The sequence below is a fragment of the Oncorhynchus clarkii genome, chromosome 2 (assembly GCF_045791955.1).
Source record: "Oncorhynchus clarkii lewisi isolate Uvic-CL-2024 chromosome 2, UVic_Ocla_1.0, whole genome shotgun sequence".
Classification (NCBI taxonomy): Eukaryota; Metazoa; Chordata; class Actinopteri; order Salmoniformes; family Salmonidae; genus Oncorhynchus; species Oncorhynchus clarkii.
In genome coordinates, this window is record NC_092148.1 from 78,095,614 (window position 1) to 78,114,930 (window position 19,317).

The following is a 19,317-nucleotide window of genomic DNA, read 5'->3' on the forward strand; positions in this document are numbered from 1 at the left end:
GAAGTCATCGTAAATGATGGTTCCCCTAATTTTATATAGCCAGACAGCTCAAGAGTCCCAAGACGCTACTACCCTTCAGCAATGTTAAAGCCTGTACATGTTCTGAAACAGTACCACACATGTCAGTGTGAGAGACATCCACCCTCCCAACCTCCTCATTATTAACAGGCCTGCTGCTGCTGTAGTAAAACTCTCTTCAGACTAACGCGGTGGGAAACAAATGATGTGAATAACCATGGCACTGATTCTAGACCTATAATGTGTACATCATCAATATTCTATTCCATCTAGCCATCAGCAGCCTGTCCCCCTATCAAGCCTGAAGTGACAACATGATTTATTTAAAATACATCTATTTTGCTGCAGTGCAAGCCATGTGACAGGAGGAGTATTTTGAGCAATGATATAAAGCTAATGATCTCATGTTTTCCCTTATGGCTGTGAGGCTGCCCAATATGGAACTAGACCGCTGCACAGATTGGACAGCAGAAGGGAGGTTTGATGTCACAACAGGGAAGGACAATATGATCAACAATACAAGGTAGAGGAAATGAAGTACAGAGAGGGAATAACATTACAGAAAAAATAACTGCTGATGGTGCTACAACAATGTTGCTTTTGCCAGAGATAATGCATTCATATGCGATAATCCCACGTTACCTCATGCATCACCTACAGAATGATGATCTGTCTTCTGTTTCCAGCTTGTTTGTCTTTCTCCCTTTCCATTGGTATGGATGAATGAATATACATATTCAGGTGGGCTTCATTGGGTTGCTGTAGTGTAATTGGGGAGAACGGGCTCGTGGTAATGGCTGGAGAGGAATGAGTGGAAGGGTATCCAGTACATCAAAGACATGGTTCCCATTTGTTTGATGTCATTCCATTAGCTCTCTTCCAGACATTATTATGAGCCGTCCTCCACTGATCTGGTTGGTTAGCCCTGTATGTCTGTCCATCACCCTCATTATATTTTATGTGCCAGTCAAAGCGTATTACATGTGAATCCCTTCAAGAAGGGCCTGTACAGTAGATGCTACCATTGGAGTTCATACAATGTTACTCTCCACAACCAACTTCAGTTGCTGTAAGTTCCACTTTTTACCACACTCACGTTTCTTCCACTTTTAAACTTCTTTCCAGAGAGTACTTGTTTTACCCCCAGAAGTAGTCCTTAAAACCTGTTATTACCCCATAATCCCAGAGCAACGTCCCTGTACTTACTTGAATATGTAAGATCTGAGGATAGTTAGACAAAGCAAGACGGACACCTCACACGTGTCGGGGCCGAGGCTTTATGGAATCAACAACAGAATGAGAGTGCTCTGAAAGGGGAGCAGCAGTAGATGATGCAATAACTTTAGCTCAACCAAACCCAATAGCACAAGTGTTTTTCTTAGAATGGAGGGAAATGAGAAACCTTACTGTCCACCAGTCTTTAGTAGCACATCTGGAGCATAGAGTGAGTACAATGACAAAGAAAATGTCAATGGTTGGATGAATGGATTAAATCCAATTTTAGACATAAAATGACATTACCATTAAAACACTTAATTTATTGCAGTGGGCTAAATCAGGGTCAACCAGAATGATTCTTGGTAGTCTTAAACAAATCTACTTTGAAACAAAAGTATACACCTCGTGCACACATGATTGTGGACTTAAAAAAGAAGACACCCGTACCATGTCAGATATTGAGTTGAAATATATTTAATTTTGGAGTTTGCACTCCAATATTTCATTTTACATACATCACAAAAAACTGCAAGATAACAAAACTGTTTGACATAGAAACACCGGAATTTGTCAGGATTAAAAAGAGGCCAAAGAGGGCGCTTTTGGTCATTGACTGCAGGAAAGGGCTCCAGCATACAAGAAAATCAGAAGAAGGTGTAACATTCATTTGCATAATAACAACCTGGATCAGGCAATGAATAGTGTAACAACTTCCCAATTTGTTCATTCTTATCAGAAGCACATTGAGAGACAAGTCTAGTGCATTGCATACTGAGACATTTAGTGGTCATTTAACTGATAATGACAGAGAAACATTTGTTTGGAGGATTTATTTTCCGGGGTGTTGTTAGGCTTCGTGGACATTATCACTTTTATGCAACCGGTTACCAACATATTCAAATAATGATTGACATATTTTCATTCAAAACTTTATTTTGATGAACGTATTCATTCTATTTCATCCTTATAGTTCTGACACAGAGGTAGCGTTGCTACCCAAACCTGCTAGTCATTCGTTCTATTGGTTCAGTTGCCAGAGGCGTGACCCAGTCGTTTTGTTCTAAATCTATGGACGCGACCCAGTTGTTCGTTCTAAATGTTCCATTGCCATGATAGTGGGCAATGTTCTTATCCCTTGCTCACTAGCTAGCCAACTTTGGCTAACAGTCACATCAAACAGTACAGCCATAATAACAGCAAAGTACCTGCATTGTTTAAGCTGTTTTCTAGTGATTTTTTGGGGATACATCCATAACAATGAGCTAATGATGTGCAATTTCACCTGGCATAGAACATTTGCTCTCTCACCAGGCCACTGTTCAGAAGAGATAGCTAACACAATCACTTCAAACTGAAGCTGGAATGACAGCAAACTAGCTGCCTTTTGTGCTTTTCTATTGACATTTCTTTGTATATATCCATAACAATTATGCTGATTCATGACTTTGTCTGGCTGAGAAAAGCTGCCAGTCTGTCTCTCGTCCCGACTCCGACACGCTCATTATCATAGGACAGCTATAGATCCAATTTCAATATTGAAACAATGTTGCAAATGTCGGAGAGACAGACAGCAAGGTTATTTCAAATCCCTGCTGTTGAAAACTAAAGGCTAGTCTGAAGGAAATGGGAGATCTGATGACCAATTTACTCCTTTAACAAAGGGCACCTTTTATTTACCAAGATCAATTATTGTGTACGAGGCACCACTTCCCTGTCACGTTCTGACCATAGTTCTGTTATTTTATTCTTTGTTTTAGTATGGTCAGGGCGTGAGTTGGGGTGGGCAGTCTATGTTTGTTTTTCTATGTTGGTTTTTGTGTTCGGCCTAGTATGGTTCTCAATCAGAGGCAGGTGTCGCTAGTTGTCTCTGATTGAGAATCATACTTAGGTAGCCTGGGTTTCACTGTTGGTTTGTGGGTGTTTGGGCCACACGGTACTGTTACGGTTTTGTAAATTCACGTCATCGTTTATTGTTTTGATTCAGTGTTCAGTGCTTTCTTTAATTAAAATCATCATGAACACTTACCACGCTGCGCTTTGGTCCGATCCTTACTCCTCCTCAGACGAAGAGGAGGAAAGCCGTTACATTCCCTTCTTTGTTCAAGAAAGAACAAAATCTTCATGATGTACAGTAAGCAAAAGGAGCAAACATACTGTATAAACATAAAACATTATTTTATACAGTCACTTAAATTAATGTATGATTAACTCAACAGTGATTTATTGATAACTGCTATTGAAGATATACATTGTGTAAAATGTGCACACACTTTGTGTGTGTGTGTGTGTGTGTGTACGGGTGCCATTCTTCCACATCTAGTTCAGTGTATATTTCTTCAAGGGAGCATCTTTCGTCATTCCAATCCTCTGGTCTGTTGAATGGTGTACAAACTCCCCACAGTCCTGTTCTGTTTCTTTCCAGCTGCTAGGCTTTCCATCCCCCCAATACCTGCAGTTGAAACAACACATAGACTCAAACTGTCAACTATATAAGAGCCTACTACTCCAGTCAGTGATTTCTAATAGACACATCCCTCTGATTGACCCTGATTCGGCCCACTGCAGTAAAATGTTAAACCAGAGATGTTTCTTGTCCCTCTAAACACCATGTTATATTAACCTCACGTATCAAATCTTTTTTAAATAAATTATAGATGAAAATAACTTATTGCTAGGAACAATTCTGAGAGGCATTTCAGGAGAGTGACTTGAGTCTGCTTATGGAGCATTTCCTTTTGATTTCACAATATCTGCATCTGCATAATAATGCAGAACGAAGAGAGAAAGAACAAGAAAGAGAGAGGGAAGTGAAACAATGAGAGTGAGAGAGAAGGAGAAGTGCCATTGACCGGTACAGTGCCAGTACAGTAGAAAATATATCAGCTAAAGAATGTTGTTCTGTAAAATCTTCGTTCGACCATGAACTGCACCTCGTCTTCTAAAGAACTATGACCTCTCTTAAATCCTATGCAGCACCTTTCCTGGGAAATCACATTATCTTGACTTCCGCCTAACCATAAGGCCTTAGACAGATGGATAGTTTCTTACTAATCATCACATTTGATGGGTACGCCCAAATCAACCACAAGTTACAATGGTACATTGTTACTTCATAACTGTTTGACCAAGTAATGGTATGATGATGTTGGCACAAAATGTACTGTACTTTGGACTATAAAACACGTTTGGTGACCAGGATCTTGCGTTTGGTGCTAGATCAATACATTTCAGTACAGTAGGGTCATCATATGACTTAAATCCACACAAGTGCAATATATTTGGATTAATCCATTTTCAAATGTCAAAGACCATGGTAAGAATTATTTCCATTGCATTTGTTGTTTTGTATTCATTGTCTGACTATTTTGTGGGCTAATGTGTCACTGAGGGTCTGAGAATCTGTCTGTTTATATGTGCTTATTTGGCATGCTAGTATATTTGACTTTTTGACTTCAGTGTTTTGGGTTAGTGTTTTTGATAGACAAACTTTGCCAATACATACTGTACATACACACATACTGCGGCCATCAGATTTTCTGAATGTAGACCTAAAGTACGGCAAGGTACAGGCACAGTATCTGAGGAAATCTTTACAAACACAGTTAGAAGACAATGATTCCAGCACAATGAAGATATTGGATATTGATGACGACACACATAGCATGACCAGAACAAGAGATGGCGTTAAATATTCAGGTACCAACACACACACACACTAGTGGTGCGGGTCAGTTGTTTGTTCACCCGCACCCAACCGCATTTGTTAATAATCCATCTGCAACCGCCCGACTATTCGTGATAAAGTGAAAATCTGAGGACCGCACCCGACCCTAACCCACTAATATACAAAATGTGTCATAGGATATAGTCAGAGACAGCGGAAATATTTTTTGACATGATTTAGATATGTTTCTGCTTATAATTTCCAACATTTTGGTAGGCTATTTGTTAGTCAACTTGTCTATAATTAGATACATGCAGCTTCTCTTCTGTCATTATACTGTATGTTGCCCTAGAACAGGGCTTCCCAAACTCGGTCCTGTGGCCCCGTTGGGGGCACGTTTTGGTTTTTGCCCTAGCACTACACAGCTGATTCAAATAATCAAAGCTTGAAGGTGAGTAGGTTATTTGAATCAGCTGTGTAGTGCTAGGGCAAACACCAAAAGGTGCGCCCAGGGGAGGCCCCAAGACAGAGTTTGAGAAATCCTGTTCTAGAAGACTAAATAAACCCTTGCTCACCAGAGTAATGTCATACATCGATAGAATTAATACTTCCGTCTAGTTGAGATTGGTCAGGTTTTCTCTGTCAAACGTTTAGGGACCGGGGAGAAAATGCAAAAATCAAAAAGAAGGTAAAGATTTTCTGTGCAAAAGTTCCAAATGGCATCAGTTTGACCAGTTGTAATGAAATAGAATGCTGTGAAAACGACCCAATATGTTTCTAATAAGATTGATAATATCTTGTGATGTAGTACATTTTCAGTTTTTTTATTTTTTTTATTTTTTTTTATTTTACCTTTATTTAACCAGGCAAGTCAGTTAAGAACAAATTCTTATTTTCAATGACGGCCTAGGAACAGTGGGTTTAACTGCCTGTTCAGGGGCAGAACGACAGATTTTTACCATGTCAGCTCGGGGGTTTGAACTTGCAACCTTCCGGTTACTAGTCCAACGCTCTAACCACTAGGCTACCCTGCCGCCCCAGTGGTGGAAGAGACCATACAAAGTTGCTGCATTGTGTCTGGGGCTGCTGTGTGTTCTCCTACTGGCTGGGATCATAGGCCTGTGTGTACACTGTAAGTTTAGTATGTTCTCACTAAAACATTGATCTTCTTCAGTGACATAATTATTGTGAAATGTTTTCAATGTTTCACTGTTCCCCTAGTCACTGGTCAGCATTATTCTCCTGAGAGAGACCAGCTACAGACCAGCTACAACAACATGACTAAAGAGGGAGACCAGCTACATATCAATTATAGCACCCTGACTAAAGAGAGAGACCAGCTACAGACCAGTTATAGCACCCTGACTAAAGATAGAGACCAGCTACAGACCAGTTATAGCACCCTGACTAAAGATAGAGACCAGCTACAGACCAGTTATAGCACCCTGACTAAAGATAGAGACAAGCTACAGAGGGAGACAATCAGACTGAACAAGAAGCTCAAAGGTGAGTAAAATGACATTTGACTTCATTAGAAGTCCTTTCTGTGTCATGTTGTTTTCTTGCTACTTCATTCAATGAGAGTGGTATCAATCAATGATTGTAAATAAAGTAAGGAAAACTTCTAGGGAGACCTTGTCACGAAGGATGGATAAAGTTCGAAACCAGCTGTTACTTCTTCTCAACTGTGAATAAAACCTGGGAGGAGAGCAGAATGGACTGTCTAAGGAGAGAAGCACACCTTGTGATCATAAACAACAGAGAGGAACAGGTGAGAGAGATAAAGACAGAGAGAGGTGGGTGATAGAGGATATATATGAGCAATGTCTTTTTTCTGTGCTGCAATGACAGGTATTTATCAATGGGTTAAACGGAGCAAATAAACAAATCTGGATTGGTCTGACTGACACATTTGCTGAGGGAACCTGGAAATGGGTGGACGGCACACCACTGACTACCACGTAAGACATTTGAAGAGTTCTGTTTCTATTAGAAATCACTGACTGGAGTAGTAGGCTCTGATAGAGTTGACAGTTTGATTCTATGTGTTGTTTCTACTTCAGGTATTGGGGGGATGGACAGCCTAATAGCTGGAAAGAAACAGAGCAGGACTGTGGGGAGTTTATACACCGTTCAACAGACCCAGGGGATTGGAATGACGATGGGTGTTCCGTTGAACAATACTGTGTCTGTGAGAAATAGGATTATCATAGATACTCTCTCTGCACTGGCATTCATTTAAAGGACCTCTCTATGTCCTATGTTACTCCTTTTAGTCTTATGTCTGAAGACAGATGTTATTTGGTGGAATGGTACTAGATGTGGGAGAATGCCACACGCTGACAAACACACACACATGTACAGTGCCAGTCAAACGTTTGGACACACCAACTCATTCAAGGCTTTTTCTTTATTTTTACTATTTTCTACATTGTAGAGTAATAGTGAAGACATCAAAAAGATCAAATAACACATATGGAATCATATAGTAACCAAATAAGTGCTAAACAAATCAAAATATATTTTATATTTGAGATTCTTCAAAGCCACCGTTTGCCTTGATGGCAGCTTTGTACACTCTTGGCATTCTCTCAACCAGCTTCATCAAATCAAAATCAAATCAAATCAAATCAAATTTATTTATATAGCCCTTCGTACATCAGCTGATATCTCAAAGTGCTGTACAGAAACCCAGCCTAAAACCCCAAACAGCAAGCAATGCAGGTGTAGAAGCACGGTGGCTAGGAAAAACTCCCTAGAAAGGCCAAAACCTAGGAAGAAACCTAGAGAGGAACCAGGCTATGTGGGGTGGCCAGTCCTCTTCTGGCTGTGCCGGGTGGAGATTATAACAGAACATGGCCAAGATGTTCAAATGTTCATAAATGACCAGCATGGTCGAATAATAATAAGGCAGAACAGTTGAAACTGGAGCAGCAGCACAGTCAGGTGGAGCAAGGAGTCATCATGTCAGGTATTCCTGGGGCATGGTCCTAGGACTCAGGTCCTCCGAGAGAGAGAAAGAAAGAGAGAATTAGAGAGAGCATATGTGGGATGGCCAGTCCTCTTCTGGCTGTGCCGGGTGGAGATTATAACAGAACATGGCCAAGATGTTCAAATGTTCATAAATGACCAGCATGGTCGAATAATAATAAGGCAGAACAGTTTAAACTGGAGCAGCAGCACGGCTAGGTGAACTGGGGACAGCAAGGAGTCATCATGTCAGGTAGTCCTGGGGCATGGTCCTAGGGCTCAGAAAGAGAAAGAGAGAAGGAGAGAATTAGAGAACGCACACTTAGATTCACACAGGACACAGAATAGGACAGGAGAAGTACTCCAGATATAACAAACTGACCCTAGCCCCCCGACATATAAACTACTGCAGCATAAATACTGGAGGCTGAGACAGGATGGGTCAGGAGACACTGTGGCCCCATCCGAGGACACCCCCGGACAGGGCCAAACAGGAAGGATATAACCCCACCCACTTTGCCAAAGCACAGCCCCCACACCACTAGAGGGATATCTTCAACCACCAACTTACCATCCTGAGACAAGGCCGAGTATAGCCCACAAAGACCTCCGCCACGGCACAACCCAAGGGGGGGGGGGGGGGCAACCCAGACAGGATGACCACATCAGGGAATCAACCCACTCAGGTGACGCACCCCCTCCAGGGACGGCATGAGAGAGCCCCAGTAAAGCCAGTGACTCAGCCCCTGTAATAGGGTTAGAGGCAGAGAATCCCAGTGGAAAGAGGGGAACCGGCCAGGCAGAGACAGCAAGGGTGGTTCGTTGCTCCAGAGCCTTTCCGTTCACCTTCCCACTCCTGGGCCAGACTACACTCAATCATATGACCCACTGAAGAGATGAGTCTTCAGTAAGGATTTAAAGGTTGAGACCGAGTTTGCGTCTCTGACATGGGTAGGCAGACCGTTCCATAAAAATGGAGCTCTATAGGAGAAAGCCCTGCCTCCAGCTGTTTGCTTAGAAATTCTAGGGACAATTAGGAGGCCTGCGTCTTGTGACCGTAGCGTACGTGTAGGTATGTACGGCAGGACCAAATCAGAGAGATAGGTAGGAGCAAGCCCATGTAATGCTTTGTAGGTTAGCAGTAAAACCTTGAAATCAGCCCTTGCTTTGACAGGAAGCCAGTGTAGAGAGGCTAGCACTGGAGTAATATGATCCAATATTTTGGGGGTTAAATAGATGTAACAAAATATATAATTACCTATAATAATAATAATAATAATTCCTTATCTTTCTTAAGAACAAACTTCCTTCAGATAATTTTTTGGTGACTATCTGTTGTTCCATGTAGTGCTTCTGTTATTCAATGCGTTTGTATGGGCTAGTAGCAGTAAGGCCAAATAACATTTTTCATCAAAAAACTATTCTATATATTTTTTGATACTTCAAGGGATCTTAAAATTCCAAAATCAAATAGCAAAATATTCCTTGGTATGACCTTAAAACAATATATAGCTCAGTTCTACGCATCCAATTAGCTAACTAATGTCAACATGACATCACCTACAAGTGTGATCAGAGATTTATATTGGAGATGCAGTTCTAACCTATCTTCACACCAGTGGAGGCTACTGAGAGGAGGATGGCTCATAATAATGGCTGGAACGGAGCCTATGGAATGGCATCAAACACATGGAAACCATATGATTGATGTATTTGATACCATTCCACCCATTCTTCTCCAGCCATTACAACAAGCTCGTCCTCCCCAATTAAGGTGCCACCAGCCTTCTGTGCTTCATACTGAACTGTCTTTGGTATATTCTTGCGAGCTACTCATTGACAGCCCGTGAGCTACCGGACATTCAGTTTTCTCCAAAGGTCCAACCTTTGGTAGGCTGATGGATGTCAGTGGCAGAATCTCAAATGCATACTCCTCGCATCCTCTCTCCTTCTCAAAACACATTGGAGGAGAAAGCCAGATGTCCCTCCCCTCTGAGGCAAGGAGAGAGGACGCAAGCAATTGAGATTCTCCCAGAGGCTGCGATACAGTGAAGCCTAATCAGACATGCCTGTGCTCATCATGGTTCTTACAGGCAAAGTCAAATGACAAAATTTGCTTGTGGTGGACGCCTCTCAAATGATATGTAGGAACACCTTGAGTGCATTAGACATGAAACAACGATACAAATGTAACGGTACAACAAAATAGATGAACAATTTTCTTTTCCAGGTGTCTTTTCCTTTTCAACACCAATGGTACAACTAGTGCTTTCTAACTGCACTAAACCAAAACAGTGGTGTGTGGGAGGGAAGCAAAACTTTCCAGTGGGCTAAAGCATTCATCTTGAGGCGATGGGGGATGCAAAATGCAATCTGTTAATTATTATATCGTACATAAAATGGACATATCAATTTTAATGCAGACTAGCTCAAAACATTACTAATCATTGAAAATGGCAAATTACCCGATGGATCGTGATACTTTTTGGGTAAGAAAGTGGGGGTGCAAAAAAAATAAATGTGCACTTCTATTTTGAAAGTGGAGATGCTCTGTTATCTCCATTGCTCAAGCGTCTAAGTGCAGTGTACCATACTGGCCTCTTCATCTATGGATCACACTATGGAGCACAGAGATTGATTCTGTTTTTATTTTTTCTCATCTGTTCCCCCTACTTCATCTCAATCTCTCCATATCCAAACACTCAAATGGTTATATTATTCCATTAGTACATATTGAAAACACTTTCCAACACACATACAGTTGGAAGAATGACTGTGCTGCATTGCTTAAAAGTTTGACTCCCTGTTGCTGAGAACAGTCAGTGTTGCTCTTCTTGCTGTGTGAGCCCTCTACTGGATGTTTTCAAAGACCAATGGAAGCACTCGTCGTAGTAGCCTGCAATGGCCACAAAAGTAAATGATTGCTGTAAAGACACCCCGCCTGCCTTGATTCATACTAAAGGAATGGATCTGTTATAAGTGTTTTATAGCCATGTTGTAGATTATGGATAGTAATAGGTCATTCAGATATTACACCTACTTCCCCTGAAATATTTTTTCCCCCCCAGGCGGTCATATTATTTCTCTGCCGTAGATTTCTTTAACACAATTTAACTTCAAATGATCTCCTGAGGTAGCGGAATAAACTCCACTCCATGGTGAAGGACGTTTCTGATGTCGGTGGTTGTATTTGATTAATGTTTATTGAAAAAGTATGGAAATAAAGAAAGGCACGCAAATACTAAGGACGAACACAGGTACAAGGTTGGCGTTTCATAATTTACATTTTTAAAGTATTGATCTTGGGCGAATCGATGTAGTCGGAGCTAGATTCCACAACGTCTTGTCTCTGCTCCACTCCATTGGTAGAGTATTCTAATCAGAAACTTTGTTCAACATGGAGTGGAGTTTAGTCTGCTTAGAATGTTGTTTGTTCTTTTTTTTATTGGACCATTTTTTCTGCCTCAGGTTTATTGCAATTTAAGTGGAGTGTTTTGCCTCTGAAGACAAACCTCAATGGAATATTTACTACACGGTTAACGTGTCGTAACACTTTAGAGAAGACACCTGTCATTTCACATTCTCATTTCTGACATACAATCCTTAGTCTCTAATCAAATGTCTGTTGATTGGTTATTTAAGAGTAATGAACAACAACCATTATGCCATTTCAGATTTTATAATCCAGTAATCAACAGACATTTGACGCCTGAATAACTCATATTTTGTATCCTTGTAGGTCAGTAGTTCTATTCAATTAGTTTCAAATTATATTTATATTTAAAAAAATGGTTTCAGCAGAGGGTAGATCAAACCTAGTGTTTGTATGCCTTGCGCAGTGTGGCCCTAACCAAGTACTGTTTATAGCCTACTGCTCGGTTTAAAACCAGATTATGCGACTATGCTGTGTATACAAAGAGCTCCCCAGAGGTTGGAAAAAACACGCGCGACCGGTGTCACTGTTCCTTTAAACCAAGAATGGCATATTCACACTCATAATGGGCTATATAATCACGGCTAGAATACACATAGAAGGCTACGGGGGATACCAGCGGTTCGCAATCAAGAGGTGTGCCATCACCATGCAGTCAAACCTAATCCTCAAATCATTAGCATCCTTTATTCTATTCACTGTTGGGAGGAGGGGCATCGCACATGCGCAGAATATCCTTTGAACCACACGCGGCTCAATCACGACGTTTATCCAGCGGACCACTCACTATGCATCATAGGAGCAGTCTTGTAGGAAAGGCGTGCAAATGCAGTCACAGAAACCGTAAATGCTGGCCGTTTTGCTCTATTTCGTGTCGGATCAAAACTGCCCTCCTCTAGCTCAAAATGGGTTAGAAGGAGGATGCCTGGATTATCCACTTTCAACACTTTGCGAGGATGGGGAATTGGAATTTCTGTTTTCGTAGAGACTTCTTGACAAAGACGGAGAGAGAGAATAGAGATCGGATTTGAGATCTATCTCCACTGTTCTTCGTTTTCTTTTCTTGTTTTCTTTTTTGAGAAATGATTGCAGAATTCGTGTGCAGCGCTGTGGCTTTGGTCCTCTATGTCAACACTCTGGGCGCTGATTTCTGCTACGATGACAGGTACATGATTGCATGACAGATGACGTCCGCCTCCGATGGCATTGCTGTTCTGCCCATATTGTCATACAACACAATGGTTTTGCATAATGGTAGTTTATTGCTTGGCATAGTAGGAAACGTGTTCACATTTCTATACAACATTTCGCGGTAGTGTAAGGAATGGCGGGCCGAGGGAGGGTGACTTCTGTCAGCTCCGTGTTGGCGGCAAGGTCTTGGTAAACAGCAGGTATAGCTTGCCAGTACACAGTGTCACTGCATAAAGTTTGAATCCTGAGACGATAATACATTATTGCAGGCGAAATTAACCTAACGCAACAAAATGATTATGGGAGTAATTTGATACGTTGTATTCCATAATCACCATGTCCATGGCACATCACTAAAATAAAACCGTTATCATGACCAAGTCTTTTCAAATTACGTGTGAACCAGTCGTATTTGTTAGGTGCTGTACCGTCCCGAGAAACAGGTGAATCATATTTAATGAATATCATTATTCTAACAGACAATAATGATTGATGATCCTAAACAAATTAAATAAGCCAACCCTGTTTTAAATAGGCAATAGGACGTCTTAAAAACAGCGTGCTTTATTAGGCAGATTAAAACATTGATCAATTCTCAAGTGGTTCATGCTCCATTGAAAGCAACGGTCTTAAAAGTAGAGATGCGTTCAGTTCAGTCTGTTGCCGTCTGGGCTGCACCGTGAAAATGTATCTGCCTCCAGGGAAACAATATTTCTCCCGGGCCTGAGAATGTATTGTGCCAAACAGATTTAAGTACCTGTAAGGAATGAAGATCACAAAACCTAAGCACTTTTCTTTTACCAACTTCTTACTGCTATAGACCTACTACTGGGCATTTTAACCCGCTATGGCCTCAGTATATTAGCTTGGTTGATTTATTAATTGATTGATTAATAATTTAAATATAATGTTTTAACTTGTAATGCCTGATGTCTAAATGTACACCAGGTTTTTAAAACTAACCTGGTGTTCTATGATAAGCAAGTAATGCAGTGTACTACATAGGAGGCTTATACTGTAATGCGGATGCCAATGTATTACACTTCAATCATTTGGTCAATAGCCTAACTGCTTGTAAAAGGTTTGATACATGCAGAATTAGAGCCATCATTGTTATGTATTTGGACAGCTATGGCCTATAGGAAATTAAGTTATTAGTATAAGTGCTACTGTTTCTATGGATGCATTGAGACCATTAAAATGTAGCCTGGGGATGCTGTTCAGTGAGCGTAAATCTACTGCACTCATGCCAAGTGGTGTGTTGATGTTTTTTAATTTTTTTACATGTTTTTTTTCCCCACATACACCAGATCGGCACACTGAAATGTGTTGTTTTACAGGGTCAGCCATAGTAGTGCGGCGCCACTGGAGCGAATTAGGGTTAAGTGCCTTGCTCAAGGGTACATCGGCAGATTTTTCACCTTGTTGGCTCGGGTATTCGAACCAGCGGCCAAAGTTTCATTGTAATCTTATAGCCTACATTTTTGTGATGGAGTCATAAACTTATACAGGATTATACGCCTTTGTACTTTGTGCTCAGGACACACCATCACTCATGTGACAGCAGTGGTGTTCAGTTTTCATAAATCTTCCTGGGAGTGGCTACAATGTGGAGAGGTTAAGGCTACCACTGACTGCTGCAGGACCACTGAGATGTGTCAGTGTACACATTCTACATTTCAGCCTCCAGGTTGTAGTTTGTGTGTGCGTAGCACGCACCCCCATGTGAATATATTATCCTCAATTTTAAACTAATGGCCATTGTAATAATAGTCTATCTTATGACAAACCCACTCTTTTACTGTGCTGAAGCCCAAACCATATCACCTGCTATTTGTTTCTGAGATATGACATACTAACTATCCTATCTGTTTTTAGCGCTGGCGTTTTGTTCAGGCTTGTACAGTATGTAATTAGTAGTCATTAGTGAGGTGGTATCCTGACTTGTTAACATGTGATTTGCCTGGAGAAGAAGCAGATGTGGTATAATGATGGGGAAAGGGGCTTACTGATGGCTGATATCATATGTGTGAATAAGAAGCTTTATCTTTATCAAACCGTGAGCTCACTTTTTGGGGAGAACTGAATTTAAACCATAAACCTTAAAGGATCTTATCGGATTGGATACCACTCGTTTGAATAATATTTGAGGTAATTTCAATGCAAATTGGTTTGCATCTTCTAACATGACAATCTGTTATCTATACCTTTAGGCTACATGTAGTTGTGCACTTAACAACTGAATTTCTTAAATTCTAAATAGCAAGGAATCAAATATGGATATTTGGTCTCAATGTGTAATACATCCTCCTCTCGAAATTCAGAGAGCAATTTTGTACACCAGTTGAGAAACTGCTTTGATTTAAATATTTAATGATTAAAAGTTTAAATCCAATGTGGCAGTTGTGCATTGAGCATGGCCAGGAGCACCAAGGGTGGCTGACAGCATGCCACATGAGGATTTCACATCGATCTGCTCTTGGAGTCTTGTTGCTCAGGAATACATCATTATACTGTTCTTGTTACTTTCAGTTGTATTCTTGAGAAAATAGCGCCTACAAGAATGGAGTGCTCTGCCTGCTTTAATGAATGTAGGGTTTGCTGAGTCAGATCTCTGTAGGAAAAACCTGATGAAAGGTCACTGGTTTTACTGGTTAATTTAAGTCACCTGCCACATACCAGTTGTTATTAATTGTAACTCGTCATGGTCTAAGTTAACAACACCGTAACTACACGTTTTGTGCAATGTGTTTGCTAGCCTAGCACCGAAGATAACTTTTCTATGGAGGAATGGAGGGGCCTCACAAGGCTTTCTTCTGTCAATGCTTTCACCACCACCACCACACCCAACTCCCTGCACAAACAGCCCATCCTTGAGGAGTGGACAATTACTCCATTATGTGATGTCAGAATTACTTCTGGGAGTTCTCCATCTGGGCACGGTCATCATTATCACACAGAGCCTTGACACCTGGATGACAACATAGTGAGTCATATGTCATATGTGTTGTTCATATCTCTGTCTATAGCTATAATCCTGAGACCTTTACCACCAATAGGAGTGAATAGGTTTGTGTCAGGAGAAAAATATTGCCCAATTTCATTCTCTGAATTGCTATGAACCTGTCCAGATGCGTTTGATGTATGACCCTGCAGAAAAAGAAAGGGTCTGCACTCTGCAGGTTTTGTGAACATGGCTTTGGCATTAGCTGCATCATCAGCATTATTGTTGCTGATTTGGATTTATGTTGCAAAAACATCCGTGATTTTGTTTGGATGATACTGAACTGAATCAAAGGGAAATGTGGAGGACAGGAGTAGGAAAATAAAACTGTTCTCCTGTGTCAGCCCTGAGGGAGTTGATCAACTTAATGTCTTCTTAGAAAACAGATATAGAGATTTCTATTTTTCAGAAGTCCTAGGCCTACACCTACACGCTCTTCTCTGAAATATTGTTGACAATTTCATGATGAAATGAGAGCGTTGATCTGAAAGTACTATACCCTTATGGTACATAAGCGTTAGAGTATCACTATATTGTTTGAGTTACATTACCTTCGGAAAGTATTCAGACCCCGTGACTTGACCCCTTGACTTTTTCCACATTTTTTTAACGTTACAAAAAATCCTCAATCTACACACAATACCCTATAATGACTAAGAGAAAACAGATTTTTAGACATTTCTGCAGAAAAACCTTATTTACATACACTACCGTTCAAAGGTAGTGTCACTTAGAATGTCTTTGGTTTTGAAAGAAAAGCAATTTTTTTGTCCATTAAAATAACATCAAATTGATCAGAAATACAGTGGAGACATTGTTAATGTTTTAAATGACTATTGCAGCTGGAAACGGCTGATTTTTTAAATTGAATATCTACATAGGCGTACAGAGGCCCATTATCAGCAACCATCACTCCTGTGTTCCAATGACACGTTGTGTTAGGTAATCCAAGTTTATAATTTTAAAAGGCTAATTGATCATTAGAAAACCCTTTTGCAATTATGTTAGCACAGCTGAAAACTGTTGTTCTGATTAAAGAAGCAATAAAACTGTCCTTCTTTAGACTAGTTGAGTATCTGGAGCATCAGCATTTGTGGGTTCGATTACAGGCTCAAAATGGCCAGAAACGAAGAACTTTCTTCTGAAACTTGTCAGTCTATTCTTGTTCTGAGAAATGAAGGCTATTCCATGCAAGAAATTGCCAAGAAACTGAAGATCTCGTACAACGCTGTGTACTACTGCCGTCTCAGAACAGCGCAAACTGGCTCTAACCAGAATAGAAAGAGGAGTGGGAGGCCCTGGTGCACAACTGAGCAAGAGGACAAGTACATTAGAGTGTCTAGTTTGAGAACCAGACGCCTCACAAGTCCTCAACTGGCAGCTTTGATAAATAGTACCCTCAACATCAACAGTGAAGAGGCGACTCCGGGATGCTGGCCCAACAAAGTACTGAGCAAAGGGTCTGTTTTTCCTGTTTTTGCTTTGTCATTATGGGGTAATGGGTGCACATTGATGAGGGAAAAAAAGTATTTAATCAATTTAAGAATAAGGGTCTAACGTAACAAAATGTGGAAAAAGTCAAGGGGTCTGAATACTTTCCGAATGCATTGTATCTCTTGTCATGGCTAGTATGAAATGCCTTGCTCTTCTTCAACAATGCTGCATGGCACACTTCTCTTTCTCAGCTAAAATGTTATCTTGTTAGGATGGTGTATATAAATGTGTGAATGACACACATAGTTTGTTATTGAGGACAGAGCCTTCCTGAGCGTTGCTGTGGCCTGACAGGGGGATGCAGTCAAAGCATGTAGCACTGCAGTCGGATGATGTGGTCTGGGACTTGATGGCCAGAGTGCCACATGCTTCAGGTCATTGACACACAAGGCTTCGTCGGTTGGGGAGAAGCAGTGGAATACCGAAATTCCTAGACTTTTTTATGATAAAGTAGGGATATGTGGAATATAATTAGAATCATATTTTTACAGATATAAAGCACTGCTTAGAGTTAGGATGAATAATTTTTTCCCCCAACATGTTGTTACTTAATGTTCAGAATGGATTCATGGTCCATAGTTCCTGCCTGGCTGTCCAGTAATCTGTTCTAAATAAACCTTGACATGGTTTCTTCCACGTATCGCATTAAGGAGTGGTTGAGTGGCTCAAACTATAATGAATCACTATGTTTGATGACACGTCATTATGTAGCTTTCTGTCAATTAACAACCTCTGCCTCTTATAGTGTAGTCAGAGTGCTGTGTGTATGTGTTTAAAGTTTTATTGTCATGTGCAGTGAAATGCCTTCCCTGCTTGCTCTTTCCCAGAAATGCAGTAATCAATATCAGTAGTACTATAAAAAAGGTAAATTAGAACAAAAACACACCAGAAATAAGAAGAACATGTACGCTATATACAGGGCCAGTAGCTATATACAGGGCCAGTTCTTTCAATGATTGCCTAGGAACAGTTCTGCCCCTGCCTGTTCATGTACAGGGGCAGTTCCAGGATCAGTAAGCTGCCTGTTCAGGGGCAGAACAACAGATTTGTACATTGTCAGCTCAGGGATTTGAACTTGCAACCTTCTGGTTACTAGTTCAACACTGTAACCACTAGGCTACCCTGCCGCCCCAGCTATATACAGGGTCAGTAAGCTATATACAGGCGCAGTTGCTAGGTTCAGTAAGCTATATACAGGGGCAGTTCTAGGGTCAGTAAGCTATATACAGGGGCAGTTCCAGGTTCAGTAAGCTATATACAGGGTCAGTTCCAGGGTCAGTAAGCTATATACAGGGTCAGTTCTAGGGTCAGTAAGCTATATACAGGGTCAGTTCCAGGGTCAGTAAGCTATATACAGGGTCAGTTCTAGGGTCAGTAAGCTATATACAGGGTCAGTTCCAGGGTCAGTAAGCTATAAACAGGGCCAGTTCCAGGTTCAGTAAGCTATATACAGGGTCAGTTCCAGGGTCAGTAAGCTATATACAGGGTCAGTTCCAGGGTCAGTAAGCTATATACAGGGTCAGTTCTAGGGTCAGTAAGCTTTATACAGGGTCAGTTCTAGGGTCAGTAAGCTATATACAGGTGCAGTTCCTGGTTCAGTAAGCTATGTACAGGGGCAGTTCCAGGATCAGTAAGCTATATACAGGGCCAGTTCTAGGGTCAGTAAGCTATATACAGACGCAATTCCAGGGTCAGTAAGCTATATACAGGGTCAGTTCCAGGGTCAGTAAGCTATATATAAGGTCAGTAAGCTATATATAGGGTCAGTAAGCTATATATAGGGTCAGTAAGCTATATATAGGGTCAGTAAGCTATATACAGGGTCAGTAAGCTATATATAGGGTCAGTAAGCTATATACAGGGTCAGTTCTAGGGTCAGTAAGCTATATACAGGGTCAGTTCCAGGGTCAGTAAGCTATATATAGGGTCAGTAAGCTATATACAGGGTCAGTTCCAGGGTCAGTAAGCTATATACAGACGCAGTTCCAGGGTCAGTAAGCTATATACAGACATAGTTCCAGGGTCAGTAAGCTATATACAGTGTCAGTTCTAGGGTCAGTAAGCTATATACAGGGTCAGGTCCAGGGTCAGTAAGCTATATACAGGGTCAGTTCCAGGGTCAGTAAGCTATATACAGGGTCAGTTCTAGGGTCAGTAAGCTATGTACAGGGTCAGTTTTAGGGTCAGTAAGCTATATATAGGTGCAGTTCCAGGTTCAGTAAGCTATATACAGGGGCAGTTCTAAGGTCAGTAAGCTGCATACAGGGTCAGTTCTAGGGTCAGTAAGCTATATACAGGTGCAGTTCCAGGTTCAGTAAGCTATAT

General features: G+C 41.0%; 2 protein-coding genes across 2 annotated transcripts in view; both read left to right on the forward strand.

Annotated features, from left to right (window-relative positions):
- The first annotated feature begins 5,944 nt into the window (after positions 1 to 5,944).
- LOC139382585 (CD209 antigen-like protein C) lies at positions 5,945 to 8,063 on the forward strand. The gene is made up of 5 exons (XM_071126708.1): positions 5,945 to 6,032; positions 6,122 to 6,406; positions 6,529 to 6,671; positions 6,752 to 6,861; positions 6,964 to 8,063. Exons 2-5 carry the CDS (start codon positions 6,178 to 6,180, stop codon positions 7,100 to 7,102), a joined length of 621 nt encoding a protein of 206 aa, XP_070982809.1. The 5' UTR covers positions 5,945 to 6,032; positions 6,122 to 6,177; the 3' UTR covers positions 7,103 to 8,063.
- Positions 8,064 to 12,121: 4,058 nt separating this feature from the next.
- LOC139374195 (protein O-mannosyl-transferase TMTC2-like) overlaps positions 12,122 to 19,317 on the forward strand; it is a 167,790-nt gene continuing 160,594 nt past the window's right edge. The window contains exon 1 of the mRNA XM_071115216.1: positions 12,122 to 12,468. Within this exon, the coding sequence (XP_070971317.1) occupies positions 12,386 to 12,468 (83 nt within the window). The 5' untranslated portion in view covers positions 12,122 to 12,385. The remainder of the gene's footprint in view (positions 12,469 to 19,317) is intronic.